Consider the following 16809-nt stretch of genomic DNA (forward strand, 5'->3'; position numbering starts at 1 on the left):
GCAGCCTGCAGCGTGGAGCGAGTGAGACGCGCCAGGACAACGAGACGCGCTGCCCGGCGGTGATTGACGGCGGGGACCGGCAGCGGTGAGGCAATCCACAGCGCAGCAGCCGCCAGCCTCGAGGGGAACCCACACTTGCAGCGTGGTCTTCAAGCACCTTCCAGCCCTGACACCCTGCAGACCAGAGAGCCGGCGGAGTCACTGAGTGGGGCAACGCCGCGCCTGCAGCGCCCCCACTAGTGCCCCCGGTGAAGAGAACGAGGTCCGGAAGAAGACGCCAGCGGTGGGCAGAGCGGAGTCCCTGGTCGAGACGGGCAGGAGCCTGCAACTGGATCCGGTCGCCAGGTACCCACTCAGCCAGGTCACCAGCCCCAGTGCAGTGCCCCACTACCACCAGGGGCAGCCAGCTTGCCAGCCCCAGCGTCATTATCCTCCATCCAGCCAGCATACCACCCCAGCGCCATTATCCTCCACCCAGCCAACCTACCACCCCAGCACCACTACCCTCTTTGGGCTCAATACCCAGGCCCCCTGTCACACACTTGGCCTGTTGATAGTAACTGGCGCCCTTAACGGTACCCGGCTGGGACCGGTGTAAGAAGGGAGACAGGGGCCATTAAGGAACGCAGCTCCCTAACAAGGCAGAGAGACCCTGCCTTCCATTGCATCACTTGTGCCTTCCCTATTGGGGACTAATTCAGAACAGCCTGACTCTGCCTTGCAGCTTAACCCCCCTGATTGGGTGGTGTTCACCGCTGCATTTAACCAGTGACTACCAACGTGACAGCTGTATTCGTTGGCTTAGTGCCAAAACTCAGGGACTCCGTGTCCTTCTTGATCTATGGACGTTTTATTATTGTTTGTACTAACTGTATAGTCCTACAGCGTTATCAAAGTATAGTTGCCAGTCTTTTGATGTGTGACACTTACTCTCTGCGGTGTCCAAGTTAACAGTGGTATTGTTGAAGTTGTATATTGTGCGACTTGTGGCCTACAGGTATTACAACGGGCCCCATTGCGCACAATATTTCCATTGCAGAACATTTTGTGTTTCTACTGTAATATTTAGCAATTCTCCGTGCACCGGTTGTGTACTTGGTATTGATTGTCAGTTAAGTTGTTATTATAGGAATAACTCTTTTCTGCCCTAACGGTGATCTTGCGTCCAGTAGCGGCCCAAATAAATCATTCTGATCACCGATCTGACGTGTGCTGACCGATTTGTGGGGTTGTTTTGAGGTATTGTTTTCCCTGGGGAACCTCGTTCCTCCACCCTCCGAACTGCAGGCGAGTGAAACCGGTAAGACACAGCGGAGCAGTGCCAGAAGAGGAGTCCGGAGTCTCAGGTATCGGCCACATACACCTACACGTGATCAGCGAACATCACACACTCCCTGCACCTATGGTAGCTACACCCTGTATATAACACATGTAACTGTGACAGGGAAGGTGGCCGCTCTCAGCTCTGGGCCCCATAGCAGCTGCACTCCCTGCACCTATGGTAGCTACACCCTGTATATAACACATGTAACTGTGACAGGGAAGGTGGCCGCTCTCAGCTCTGGGCCCCATAGCAGCTGCACCCCCTGCACCTATGGTAGCTACACCCCTGTATATAACACATGTAACTGTGACAGGGAAGGTGGCCCCTCTCTGCTGTGGGCCCCATAGCAGCTGCACTCCCTGCCCCTATGGTAGTTACACCCCTGTATATAACACATGTAACTGTGACAGGAAAGGTGGCCCCTCTCCGCTCTGGACCCCATAGCACCTGTACTCCCTGCACCTATGGTAGCTACACCCTGTATATAACACATGTAACTGTGACAGGGAAGGTGGCCCCACTTTGCTGTGGTCCCCATAACAGCTGCACTCCCTGCACCTATGGTAGCTATACCCCTATGACAGGGAAGGTGGCCCCTCTCCGCGCTGGGCCCCATAGCACCTGTACACCCTGCACCTATGGTAACTACACCCCAGTATATCACATGTAACTGTGACAGGGAAGGTGGCCCCTCTCCGCTCTGGACCCCATAGCACCTGTACTTCCTGCACCTATGGTAGCTACACCCTGTATATAACACATGTAACTGTGACAGGGAAGGTGGCCCCACTTTGCTGTGGTCCCCATAACAGCTGCACTCCCTGCACCTATGATAGCTATACCCCTATGACAGGGAAGGTGGCCCCTCTCAGCTCTGGGCCCCTTAGCAGCTGCACTCCCTGCACATATGGTAGATGCGCCTTTTGAAGTCACCAAAGGACAGAAAAGCCTGGGTGGACAGATACAAACAAATCAGCTCCTGTCATTTTTCAAACACAGCCTGTACCATGACGGTTAGGAGACAATTGGCCGGTACTTTATCTCTCTCCAATGTATCCCTATCAAAGGATAAGTGCATATGCCCCCCCCCAGTCACGAAATGGTTAAACAAAGAATGACACGATTGAACTGTTGTGGTCAGTACTTCTTTACTATAGGTAACAATGATGGTGACTGAGTGATTCTGACGTAATATTACATACAACTGTATTTTTCTAACGGGAGGTTCGAGGAAGGAAGTCTGAGTAGAAGACTGAGAAAAATAAACTAGATGGGGAATTTCGAAAGAGACTTTGCTAAAGGGTCGAATGATATTTTGTTTTTTAAGCAATATTTGTTCTGTACTAAGCAAACACGAGGTCCGCGGGAAACGAGATAAACGGAACATTGTGCTTCTGTGTAACGTGCAATGCCTGTGGCGCCAGAATCCTCTATGGTCGGTACAATGTGTAGCTCTGCACAAACTGCTCTGATTGGCTGACGCCGCTCCGCTGTCTAGTTGCAATCACTTTACGCCATTCAGAAAGAACAATTGGCCCAAGATGTAGTTCAGTCCCTGAATTCCTCACATTCTGCAAAACTTTATTTTTCTGAATACATCCGTGTCTCATCCAGCTGGTTTATCAGTGTAGTATATTGTAGGAGGGGAAGGTTTACATTTCTCCTGGGTGGATGAAGGATGTCATCATCTTTTTGGAAATATATATTTTTTACACAGATAAATGTAAAAGACATTTACGGCCTGATTCAGACCAGTCCGCTAGCCTGCGTATGTTCACAGCCTAACAAACATGTAAACGCTAATGGCCCCCCCCCCCCCCCTTTCCAACTGTGTGAATCCCCTCTCTAACATGTGAGGGGATGCGAATGGGGGAGAAATCATTCAATGGTCACACACACCAAGGAATGCCCAACTTTTTTATGGGGACAGCTGTCCGCCCCCCCCCCCCCCCCGGCCCTCCCTTCCTGGAGCGTACTGCTTGGCGATGGTGCTCGAGGGTTTGTACATGCGCATAATCGCGCATGTGTACGCACAAACCCCGAACATCGGGGACGGTGATGAATTTGGATCCAAACGAAGGGTCTGAATTGGCCCCTTAATGTCATTTGACTCAGTGATGCGCCCAAGCTTGCACTTATTACTTGTACTATTGCTTTAGTACAGCATACCTCCCAACTTTTTCAACTGAAGAATAGGGACACTCGCACGGCAAAGGCAAAAAAGCGGCGTGGCATACGCAAATGAGGATGCAGCTTATGTAAATTAGGTCACGCCCCCATTTTCGGTCACTGCGCCGCTGAATAGACCCCCCCCCACAGCGGGACACTGCCGTCCACGGGAAGGACGTGGGAACGTCCCCAAAAACCGGGATGTTCCCGCGTTTAGCGGGACAGTTGGGAGGTATGGTACAATATGATTATTCATTTATTATTTTTATTAATTCTTAACTTACAGAGCGCCTGATTCTGACATTCATGTAAGCGACCAATAATGGATCTTTAGGAACGTTCGCCTGCGTCACAGCTAATCATATGCAGATTACAGCAACTACAAGTGATTTGGAGTCAGATGCATCTCTGCCGATTCTCACCAAAGGCTCAGTGGACAGTAACAGGGTGGTAGCCAGCCGCCGGCGGTGGATGGTGGCAGAATCGCCATCCACTGCAAAGATGGAGCCGGCTCCATCTGTAACTGCATCTTCTCCACCAAGCGTAGGGATGGTTTAACGGCTGTTACTATTGGTGACAGCTTATGTCGCAGCTACCAGACTGGAGGCAGTGCTGTTTGTGCCCACGTAGGCAGGATTAATTTCCCGCGATTCGCAGCTTTTCGGGTGGGAGGGGGGGGGGCTAGATGCAAATCGTGATGTGATGATGTCTACATCAAGCCCCGCCCCCTAAGTGCTGCTAACAGTCTCCTATGTCGGACAAACAGCAGCCTGCAGGACTCTATTCCTGGACATTTAATAGCCACCAGACACCGGACTTAATTACCGGACTGTCCGGAGTAATCCCAGATGGGTGGTAACACTAGACCACTCTTAATTACTCAAATATAATTACCCAAATATAAATGAATAGAGTATGTTCTCTCTCTACACAACCCACTGAACACAGGCCAGAGACGGAATGGGAACTAAAAGTAGCCCTCAAAATTTCTAGAAGTGGCCTTAAGTGAGCGACACCAAATTAAATGTACGCGGAACTAACGGAACTAACCCAAAATAGGTGGGATTACTAGATCACTACTCCTTTGTGGAAGCCAATGGTAGTCTAGTGGCCCCAGACCTAAGATGCTTTGACAAACCACAAACTTCCACATGTCACATAATATCCCCCTCCCCCACTGAGACTGACCACAGACCCCAAACTCTACATCATGCAGACAAACAATTTATTACCATAATCCCCCGAATATCACAGATATCCCCCCTCCCCATGTGGAGCCCAGTAACACCCCTGTAATTCTCCCATATAGTACCCGCTCCTGTCCCTGTAACACAGGGCTGGGCAACACCGGCCCTCCAGATGTTGATGAACTACACATCCCAGCATGCCTTGCATCATTTTCAGCATGGCCACATAGCAAAACTAATGCAAAGCATCCTGGGATGTGTAGTTCACTAACATCTGGAGGGCCGGTGTTGCCCAGCCCTGCTGTAACAGATGTCACAATGGATTAGATAGGTGCCCGCCTTAGATGAGTATTTGCAGACTGTGACTCTGTGTGTGGAAGACAGGATGGGGCGGGGCCTCTACTCTGGGCAGGGCCACATATTATACAGACAGCCTTGCTGGTGCATTGACCTATTTTCCCTTGAAGATTTATGGCCAATCCATCCCTGCCCAAGGCCATTAATTGCTATGTGACTGGATCATAAAGTCTACCAAGAGCCCCCGCAATGTGGCTGGACCAATATACAATATGTAACACTCCACCTGGTGTATCAGTCTTATGACCAGCGGTGTAGCTAGGTGCCATAGTGCCCGGAGCAATGGCATATTTTGTGCCCCCCCCCCCGGAATAACTTGGGGCCGTGGCTAACATGTGTTGGCATGTTACATTTGAAAAGAAAAAACGTAAAAAATAAGACACTGTAACGGAATCTGCTGCGCTATATAAGACACTGTAACGGAATCTGCTGCTCTATATAAGACGCTGTAACGGAATCTGCTGCGCTATATAAGACACTGTAACGGAATCTGCTGCATTATATAAGACCCTGTAACGGAATATGCTGCGCTATATAAGACGCTGTAACGGAATCTGCTGCTCTATATAAGACACTGTAACGGAATCTGCTGCGCTATATAAGACACTGTAACGGAATCTGCTGCGCTATATAAGACACTGTAACGGAATCTGCTGCATTATATAAGACCCTGTAACGGAATATGCTGCGCTATATAAGACGCTGTAACGGAATCTGCTGCGCTATATAAGACACTGTAACGGAATCTGCTGCGCTATATAAGAAACTGTAACGGAATCTGCTGTGCTATATAAGACACTGTAACGGAATCTGCTGCATTATATAAGACATTGTAACGGAATCTGCTGCGCTATATAAGACGCTGTAACGGAATCTGCTGCGCTATATAACACACTGTAACGGAGCCTGCTGCGCTATATAAGACACTGTAACGGAATCTGCTGCACTATATAAGACTCTGTAACGGAATCTGCTGCTCTATATAAGACACTGTAACGGAATCTGCTGCGCTATATAAGACACTGTAACGGAGCCTGCTGCGCTATATAAGACACTGTAACGGAATCTGCTGCATTATATAAGACCCTGTAACGGAATATGCTGCGCTATATAAGACGCTGTAACGGAATCTGCTGCTCTATATAAGACACTGTAACGGAATCTGCTGCGCTATATAAGACACTGTAACGGAATCTGCTGCGCTATATAAGACACTGTAACTTTCAAGGGAGTGGATGTGTTTTGCAGAAGCTCCTGAGAAGGTAGAATCCCAGTGCACAGCGAGAGCTCCCCCCTCAGGCCTCCCCAAGCCAGGGGACCTCTGTGGGGGTAGAGTGCAGGCAGGTCCTGGTGCCGGAGGGCCTGCTATATCATGGTGAAAGGCAGAAGACGTGGGGCTGTGTGCCCGTCCAGGAGGAAAAACATCCCTGCTGCTAGTACATCAGCAGCGGGAACCTCAGAGGAAAATGTGCAAGGTATGGAGAATGTCCCCCCGGATGATTCCGGAGGTACCCCAGTAGCAAGCCAGCTGCGGGGGGAAATAATGGAAGAACCCGGCGGGGGAGCAAACGTCGTCGGCGGCAAAATAGCGGCCGCGGGGGGACAAAGCAAAGGAGACCTACCATCTGAGGTGGAGGATGACCTCATAGTGTCTGAAGAGGAAGATGCCAGTGAGATGGAAAGTGAAACAGAGACTTTTGTCAAAATGGGTCTAAAAGAGCTACTCATTGAATCGAAAAGGATCCACAGCAGGTTATATCATGCAAAAAAGAAAAGAAATACCTGTCGTATATGGGAGCGCCAGAAATGGAGAGATCGAATAATGTTACACACTAACTCCTGTTCCAAAGTTAAAAATCAAATATCTATCAAAATGAAAGAAGAAAAGGAAAAAGGTCAATCCTTACCAGCAGGAGAAGGGTTAATGGCAGTCCAGGTGATGCAGGTTTCACCTGCAGCAGCAGAAGGCAGTGATGACATCATCCATGGGGGAGGGGTACTGCTCCAGGCTGATCCTGCACAGAGAGTGGAAGAAAACAGCCTCATGGAAACAGAGGCCAGAGTGCAGATTGACAGATTGCCATTTGTGTATGAAAAAACTGCCAATCCAATCCAGAGGGAGAAAGACAGCAGAGCATGATGCAGATGGAGATGGAGAGGATGGAGGAAGAATCTACCATCCAGCCCAGATCGGAGGACCCCCAGGAGGCGGTGAGTATGGAAATCGTTATGTGTGAGACCGAGAGAGACGCTGCCTTCCTGGGGACACCAGAGGTCTTGAGATCTAAGGCGCATGTAATGTCAGAAGTACTGCCGTCGCCCTGTGAGGTCCTAACAGCGGGGGGAAAAGCAGCGGCTGCTGATAGCGCTGTTCAGGACCGAAGGGAGATACCAAAGACTGTGGTTGCGACTACCTCCAATAAATTTAAAGACTGTGTTATGGACAGTCAAAAGGCTGGACCAAGTAATGTCCAATTCATTGAGAAGCCTGTTTCTTTTGCAAAAGTAAATGCTGATAATGTTTGCTTAGGGCATGAGAATGGTGTAAGTGGAAAAGTGTCAGCAGTAACAAAGGCGGGAGAACTACTTACGCAAGGACAAAAAAGACTGAATGTGGACAATTTAACTGCAAGGGAAAAAGCTATCTTTAAAACTGTGTTTGGTCAGATTGGTGCGCCTGTGGGTGCTAAGAGTGCTCTAAAAATTATTGCAGACCAAGTGGAGAAAAAGTCAGTTGCTGACATGTCAGCTGAGTCTGTGTCGACTAAGATTAAGACCCCAATATCGTATGCAAAAATATTAAGTGGGGACGTAAGGTCTAAAGATAATAATGCTAATCAAGAGAATGCACAAAAGAACTCATATGGCAGAAGGCATTTGTTACAATTTAAATGGGTTGGTACAGGGCCTGTACCGTCGCAGGTTGATTTTTTGAAAATGGTGTTTTCCTTAGATTGCTCAGCTGGAGACCTCTCTGCGTGCATTCATCCAGACAGGTCTCCTTTCTTTGACCTAAGTTTTCTTTCACTCCATAGAATGCATAAGGTCTTTGAAGAGTGGGAAGAGAGGAAAGGGGAGGAAAAATTTGCAGATTTTACAGTTGTTGCATCCTCATCAAGGCCTGAGTATGTAAAACTGAGAATACTGGTACGGAATGACCTAATTCCTGCACATGACATTGAATTTTGGCTAAGTAGGCTGTGTACAGTCAAAAGCAAATTAGTTAAAGTGGGTCACACCCTGGGTGTATGGGGAGGTGCGTGGTCTGCCCTGGTCAGATTGGCGCAGGAGGAGGGCAGGACCGTGCATCTTCCATCCGCCGCATACATAGGCCGGGATAGAATTCAGATATTCTATCCCGGTCAACCCCGCACGTGTTTTAGATGTGGCTTGGTGGGCCACACAAGTAGTGAATGTGGCGAGCAAAAATGCAATTTGTGTGGTGAGACCGGGCACACATCTAGCACGTGCAATAAAGTTAAATGCAATTTGTGTGGGGAGGAGTTCCACCCATATAGCAGATGTCCCAATTCTGTAAAAAGACCCATAGGAAAACAAAGTGAACATACCCCTGTCACAGTCCCATTTTCAAAAGTGGTGGTGGGGAAAGATAACCAAATTCAATGGTGCAAAGGTGTAGAAGAAAAGGAGGAAGATTTCCAGGTAGTGAGAAGAGGGAAGAAGGGAAAGCAGACTAAAGAGAATATCCCTGGTCACCTTGACCTCTCAAACAGATTTTTAATATTTTCAGAGAGTGAAGAAGAATCAGAGAGAGAGCTGGGTGAAGGAGAAATTATCAGGGAAAAAGAAGGGCTAACTTTCAAGTCTGGTGAAAATAAAAATAAGAGAAGCAGAAAAGTAGACAAAAAACAAAAAATTAAAGACAGACAAACTGAACAGAGAGAAAAAGTGATGACAAAACATAGAAAAGGGGCGGACGTAGTGAGAGCGAGTGAGGAACCAAAAGAGAAAATTGACAAGAGGGTGGCTGAGAAGGAATCAGAGGATACAGAAGAGGGCGTTCTTGGAAGGGCAGAGATCCAAAGAGACAACCCAGCCGGGTCCTTTGTCCTTCCTGAGAATGACCCAGACACTAAAAAAGAGGGGAAGCCACCTGACCCAGAAGTGAATAATGATGATTTGTCTGAGGATATGGATGTGGTTGCAAATGTGGAGGGTGAAGGGGAATGCAAGGATGGTGAAGGTAAAGGTGAAGGTAAATAGGTATTATGTATACCACTATAAATCTATTTATGGATCCCCACCTCATCAAATGTGCCACTATAAATGTGGCCTCTATATCATCAGACAGGGCTCGGCTTATGGCCTATGATTTTTTAAAAGGCAAGGATTTTGACATACTTTTCCTTCAAGAGACTAGAACGAGAACTCTGGAAGTGCTTCACAAAGCCAAAAGAGAGTGGACAAGAGGCCCCTCTTTCTGGTCTCTTGCAGCCGAGCCCTACAGTGGAGTGGCGGTGATTTTTACCGACAAGGTAACCGTAAATAGATTCATAGAACTGGAAGTAGGAAGATGTATGGTTTTGGACATCAATCTTAGAGGGCAGGACCTAAGGCTAATAAACATCTATGGCCCCCAATCTCCTTGGGATAGGAAATGCCTTTTTAAGTTGATAAAACCTTTCCTATTCACAGCCCAGCAAGTCATTTTTGGGGGTGACTTTAACACCGTCATCCGACCGAAAGATAGAGGAGGGTCCAAAAATAATGGGACTCTGGGCTATGATGCAAATTTTTTAGTTAGCATGGTACAGCAGGCTGGTCTAGAGGATGTCCATGTTAAACATTTCCCAGACCTCACGGGTTACACTTTTTTTAGTGGTAGCCGTAGGTCTAGAATAGATAGGTTTTTTGTTAAAAGAGGTTCCAAAACTCTTCCCCCCCAAGGTAGAGCCAGTAGAATTCTCTGATCACTGTTTTTTTTCTTTCTCTTTGAATGCTTCTGAGACCATTCAGAAAGAAAGAGGCCTCTGGAGGTTGAATGCTGAGCTCCTGAAGGACGCGAGCGTGATGCAGTCTCTTCGAGATCTTCTGTCGGATCATGAATCGCTGTTGGAGGCTGGATGGAGTAGATCTGAGTGGTGGGAGGTATTGAAAAAGAAAGTCCAGGGTTTCTTCAAAAGGCTGGTAAGAAAGAGAAACTTGATAAAGAACAATACCTACCTTGCCTTAAAAAGGGAACTAGATTTCTTGATCTCTGAGAATGGAGATGGTGGGGAAATCTCCAGAGTGAAGTCTCAGATGAGAGAGTATCAGTATGATCGGTTGGCTTCTTTGATCTTGGAAAGGGATTACGGTACTTACCACTCACCGGACCCCTACCAGGATTGTGGGAAGAGAACTGAGGTTAAAGAGATCAGAGGCCTTTACGATGGACAGGGTGTGCTTCAAGAAGGGAAGGAAGGCATCCTAAAAGTCGTTAAGGATTTTTACTCTGACCTTTTGTCTGAGAAATCACTGACCAGAGAGAGGATGGAAACTTTCCTGAGGGAAACCCCAGGTCTGGTCGATCCAGGTACCTCTCTTGATTGTTTGAGCAACAAAATAAGTGTAGAGGAAGTTAGGGAAGCGATTGATGGCTTGTCATCAAAGAAGTCACCCGGACCTGATGGTCTAACATCGGAATTCTATAAGGAATTATCTGATGTCATAGCTCCCCGTCTCACAGAGGTTTTCAACACCTGTTTGGAGGAGGGTGAACTCACTCCTTCCATGAGGCGGTCGGCACTTATTTTGTTGTTTAAAAGCAAAGACCGAACTCGTATTGAGAACTGGCGCCCCATAGCCCTTCTCAATACAGATAGAAAGATTTTGGCAAAAGTTTTCTTCAACAGAATAATGGAGTTCTCAAGGAAGCTCCTTTCCCCCTTCCAGCACTGCACCGTGAAAGGGCGAAGCACTTTTAGTGCGGTTCTTGGTGTCCGGGAGGCCGTGGAACGGTGCAGGGCTGGAAAGATTGGGAAATATCTGCTGGCATTGGACCAATCCAAGGCCTTTGACCGTGTCAATCACAAGTACCTCTGGGCTTTACTGGAAAGGTATGGCTTCCCAGGGAAAATGGTAAATTGGCTAGAAATTTTGTATAAGAAGGCCGAGAGCTTCCCTCTTGTCAATGGTTGGGTAGGGCCCGCCTTTGACGTGGACTCGGGAGTACGTCAGGGATGCCCCCTGAGCTCTCTCCTCTATGTGTTTGCAATTGATCCTTTTATTAGGAGGATTGAAAACAGCATATTGGAGGGATTGCAGCTGGCTCCGGATTTCACGTTGAAGGTGACAGCCTATGCGGATGATGTCACCATTGTTCTGTCATCAATGGCAGAGGCAAGTGTCATCGACCAACTGGTCCAGATTTATTCTGAGGCTTCCGGTTCAAAAGTGAACAAAGACAAGAGTGAAGTTTTCTGGATGGGGGAGGGAGGGGAAGAATTTCCTCTCCCGGACACTTTCCCAGAGGCCAATGACACCATAAAAGTTCTTGGCATCCAATTCGACCATGGCGATTATGCCTCTGCAAACTGGGAGAGGAAGCTTGAGGATGCAACCAAGAAAGTGAGCCTATGGAAGAGACAAAAGTTGTCTATGAGGGAAAGGGTTGATATATGCAAAACCTATTTGGTACCTATGTTTTTGTATGTCAGCTATGTCTGTTGCTTGCCTCAATCGATGTGGTCTAGGTTATGTTCCTTGTTTTTTCAAATGTTTTGGGGAAACAGAATGAACATGGTCAAGAGGGGTATCGTGTACAGGTCGAGGGCAGAGGGTGGCCAGGACATGGTTAACCCTGTGGTCTTCTTTACAACAGCTTTTCTAAAGCTGAACATTGGTAGCATCTTCTTGGAGGACCCCCCTCGATGGGTACAGGGTTTCATGAAATGGTGGGATCCCTACTGTAAGGCTTGGATAGATGGTGGTCGCTTGAAGAAACCCTGGTCTGGGCGAGAGTACCTCCCGATCTACGTGATTCTTGCCATCAGAATGATTTCCAAGTGGGGCTTGGCGGTGGGAGATGTAAGGGATCTCTCAAGGAAGGAGTTGGGGAAGAGGGTCTTGCAGATCTACTTCCTGGCCCCACTGGCTCTGAAGGACTGCCCAGGCACCGTCTGTTTAGCAGGGTTGAAGTTGCTCAATGACCAGCGGATCCCTCTGAAGTTTAGAGACATTGCCTGGCTTTCGTTCCTAGGGAAACTCTATGTTAGGGGGAACCTTAAATTTAGAAGTGCCGATGATCGTGGTTGTCCACGGGAGGAGTGTCTGGGAGTGGAGGAGACGGTAGACCACTTCATTCTTGAGTGTCCCTTTAATATTGAGGTTTATAGAGCAGTGTCGACCTCCCTAGGTATCCCTTGCCTTTCGGGGCTCAGTTACCCGGAATGGGCCTATGGAGCATTCAAAGGGTATAAAGGGTTTGATTTATGCACTATTTATATAGTTAGCTTAGTGGTCAGATACCACACGTGGAATGCACGGTGTCATATCGGACTAAGAAAGAAAATCCTTCCTCTTAGGACGGTGGTGGGTTTTATCCTACAAGATGTGAGGGTGGTGATGGATAGGGAAAAGGAAAAGCTGGATGCCGTCAGTTGGTCTCGTCTGTGGGGTCAACTGAAACCTCCTTAGTAGGCGGTATCCAAACTGATCCTGGACCCTCTGGGATCTTTCCACTTTTCTAACACTAGTAGTAGGAATTTTTCATTTTCAAAAGGAAAGTTTTTACATACAACTTGCTTGCATAAAACTTCTTTACCTTATTTATGTTGGTGGAGTAAATGGAAGGGGGGAGTAAGTGGTTTGGATGAAGTGTCTTGTGGGTTTTGGCTATGTTTGTGAAATTTATGGGATATAGAGAAACACAGGGTGCTGGTGGTGGTTGGGTGGTATGAATGAGTAGGAATAAATGTAGAATAACTGTGAAGAAAATGGGTGAATAAATAAAGATTGTATGGTGTAGATAATCTAGAGGCATGAAAGACAGACTGTCTGGGGTGTATGGGAAAGAATGAGGAATAAATGTGAATGAATGGACTCAAATTTCTTGAATGAAATATATTGACATAAGACGAAGTGAATCGTTATCATTTATACTGAGATTTATAGTATATTTAGGAATGTTTTGTTTGAAGTTATAAGCGGACATGCTATTCTTTAAGTTATCTCTTTTGGCAATTGCATAAGTTTATTTTTTTATATTATTTATTTATATTAATATGTATATATGTATAAAGTTTTAAATGTTTTATATAAAAGATGTAAGCTTTAATAAAAGAAGCATGGACACTGTAACGGAATCTGCTGCGCTATATAAGACGCTGTAACGGAATCTGCTGCACTATATAAGACTCTGTAACGGAATCTGCTGCGCTATATAAGACACTGTAACGGAATCTGCTGCGCTATATAAGACACTGTAACGGAATCTGCTGCGCTATATAAGACACTGTAACGGAATCTGCTGCGCTATATAAGACACTGTAACGGAATCTGCTGCGCTATATAAGACGCTGTAACGGAATCTGCTGCGCTATATAAGACACTGTAACGGAATCTGATGCGCTATATAAGACGCTGTAACGGAATCTGCTGCTCTATATAAGACACTGTGACGTAATCTGCTGCGCTATATAAGACGCTGTAACGGAATCTGCTGCGCTATATAAGACGCTGTAACGGAATCTGTAGCGCTATATAAGACGCTGTAACGGAATCTGCTGAGCTATATAAGACCCTGTAACGGAATCTGCTGCGCTATATAATACACTGTAACAGAATCTGCTGCGCTATATAATACACTGTAACAGAATCTGCTGCGCTATATAAGACCCTGTAACGGAATCTGCTGCGCTATATAATACACTGTAACAGAATCTGCTGCGCTATATAATACACTGTAACGGAATCTGCTGCGCTATATAATACACTGTAACGGAATCTGCTGCGCTATATAAGATACTGTAACGGAATCTGCTGCGCTATATAAGACACTGTAACGGAATCTGATGCGCTATATAAGACGCTGTAACGGAATCTGCTGCTCTATATAAGACACTGTAACGGAATCTGCTGCGCTATATAAGACACTGTAACGGAATCTACTGCGCTATATAAGACACTGTAACGGAATCTGCTGCGCTATATAAGACACTGTAACGGAATCTGCTGCGCTATATAAGACACTGTAACGGAATCTGATGCGCTATATAAGACCCTGTAACGGAATCTGCTGCGCTATATAATACACTGTAACAGAATCTGCTGCGCTATATAATACACTGTAGCGGAATCTGCTGCGCTATATAAGACCCTGTAACGGAATCTGCTGCGCTATATAATACACTGTAACAGAATCTGCTGCGCTATATAATACACTGTAGCGGAATCTGCTGCGCTATATAAGACCCTGTAACGGAATCTGCTGCGCTATATAAGACCCTGTAACGGAATCTGCTGCGCTATATAAGACACTGTAACGGAATCTGCTGCGCTATATAAGACACTGTAACGGAATCTGCTGCGCTATATAAGTCACTGTAACGGAATCTGCTGCGCTATATAAGACGCTGTAACGGAATCTGCTGCGCTATATAAGACGCTGTAACGGATTTTGCTGCGCTATATAAGACGCTGTAACAGAATCTGCTGCGCTATATAAGACACTAACGGAATCTGCTGCACTATATAAGACAGTGTAACGGAATCTGCTGCGCTATATAAGACGCTGTAACGGAATCTGCTGCGCTATATAAGACACTGTAACGGATTCTTCTGCGCTATATAATACGCTGTAACGGAATCTGCTGTGCTATATAAGATGCGGACGGCTGTAAATAACAGCAGGGCTGGGGTGGCAGCAGAAGCCAGAGAGATTCACTCTCAGCAGGACCCAATTCCTGACCGCACACTACTCCTCCGCTACCGGAGACAGTACACAGCCAGCGGCCAGACACAGAGGGACCTGACCGATTCCTGACCACACACTACTCCTCCGCTACTCCTTAATTTAGGGATACGTACAGAGCTCACTTCCACTCCACTCGTAAGTACTGTGGGTATTTCAAATTGAGGGGAGGGGGTTCTCATAAAAGAAAAGGGTACTCTTTACCTAGCATGGCGCCCGCGATTGGCATCGCGGTCATCGGGGGTAAAAAATCGCGGGCATCGCGGCCATCGCATGCACTAAAAAAACGGGTGCGACGCGATGCCCGCGATTTCCCATAGGGATCAATGTTAAAAGTGTCAATGGACGCGATTTTTGTGTTCAATGCCTCAATGCCCGCGATTTGTCCATAGGAAACAATGTTAAATGGGCCACAGAGCCCTAATAGTCCCCCTGAAGTCTGAAATGGCCCCCACAATTGTTAACGCCACCCCACGATCAACGTGAACCCGAAGCGTGGCGAGCGCAGCGGTATGCGTCCTCCGACCTTTTCATACCCCCACCATCCACGTCGGCGTGGAGTTGAGAATAGAATAGTGTGGCGAGCGCAGCGTGGCACCGAGCCCGAAGCGTGGCGAGCGCACGCGTTTACCTGTGAAGCCCGCGAAGGGACGCGTTTACCTGTGAAGGTATCCGCGTCCCCTCGCGGGGCTCGCTGCGCTCGCCACACTATTCTATTCTCAACTCCACGCCGACGTGGATAGTGGGGGTATGAAAAGGTCGGAGGACGCGTACCGCCGTCCCTCGCGGGCTCGCTGCGCTCGCCACGCTTCGGGTTCACGTTGATCGTGGGGTGGCGTTAACAATTGTGGGGGCCATTTCAGACTTCATGGGGACTATTTGGGCTCTGTGGCCCATTTGACATCGCGTGCTAGGTAAAGAGTACCAAGAAAAGTATAATTAATGGGCACGGGAGATAAAAAGTTTGGGAACCGTTGCTATAGAGGGTAAGCCAGTGGGCAGGGCCGTCCTACCATTATTCATGTCTGTCTGTCATTACCCAGTATTATATTATTACTGTTCTTTTACTGGTTTGTTCCCAATTGTAAGCAACACGGTATTACGCTTGCTCAATATAAATAACAGTTATATATAATTATCATTAAACATTGAATACGTGTCAGATTATCACATACACGCTCGGATCTTTATGCTGATTGCAAACATCATTATTTGTGTTACTATTGTAAGATTTTTCTTTTAAGGAGGAAGAAAATCCATAAAAACTAAGAGAAAAGTATAGATATAATGGAAAACAAAATTGCACAGACGATGCAAAGATTATACGGAGGAAAATCAGTCAGCGGGAACCTATCAAGTTCTGTATATTATTCAGCTAATCTATGTGAAACTCTCCAGGTCCAACCAGCATTATACAACCCTCATTGTGATAGAAAGTGGGTCACCGAAATGGGGGCGATGGTCAAATTTTGTTGTAATAAATAATTTGAATAAGTTTTTTGGTATTCATGCAATGTAAACCATGATGCCTGATTCAGAATCTCAGATTGTTTTATTTGCTCGAATTCTCAGCAATATCGCCGAACACACCAATAAAGTGGTAAGGTGATTACCCACCAGCCAATCAGCTGTGTGTGAAACATGACAGTTAGGAACTGATTGGCTGGTGCATTATAACCTCACACTTTATCACTGCTTTATCACCACTTCCCCAGCCTTGATACATGGCAGAATTTGGTAGTGTAGTATACTGTCTGTGTGCACAGTATACAGATGTAGAGTCACAAGGTTGCACCTACACATGAGAAACGCCAGGGAGACAGATGGATGGAAACATCGCACATGCCTGTCACATACCT

At 46.9% G+C, this 16809-nt stretch overlaps 1 protein-coding gene across 3 annotated transcripts in view; it reads left to right on the forward strand.

Annotated features, from left to right (window-relative positions):
- The window catches only part of CRPPA (CDP-L-ribitol pyrophosphorylase A), a 300601-nt gene extending 284201 nt beyond the window's left edge, over window positions 1–16400 (forward strand). For all 3 annotated transcript variants that reach the window (XM_083186792.1, XM_083186788.1, XM_083186793.1), the window contains one exon: window positions 16195–16400. In XM_083186792.1, the coding sequence (XP_083042918.1) occupies window positions 16195–16232 (38 nt within the window). In that variant the 3' untranslated portion in view covers window positions 16233–16400. The remainder of the gene's footprint in view (window positions 1–16194) is intronic.
- Window positions 16401–16809: the final 409 nt, after the last annotated feature.

The sequence above is a fragment of the Crinia signifera genome, chromosome 5 (assembly GCF_055691185.1).
Source record: "Crinia signifera chromosome 5, ASM5569118v1, whole genome shotgun sequence".
Classification (NCBI taxonomy): Eukaryota; Metazoa; Chordata; class Amphibia; order Anura; family Myobatrachidae; genus Crinia; species Crinia signifera.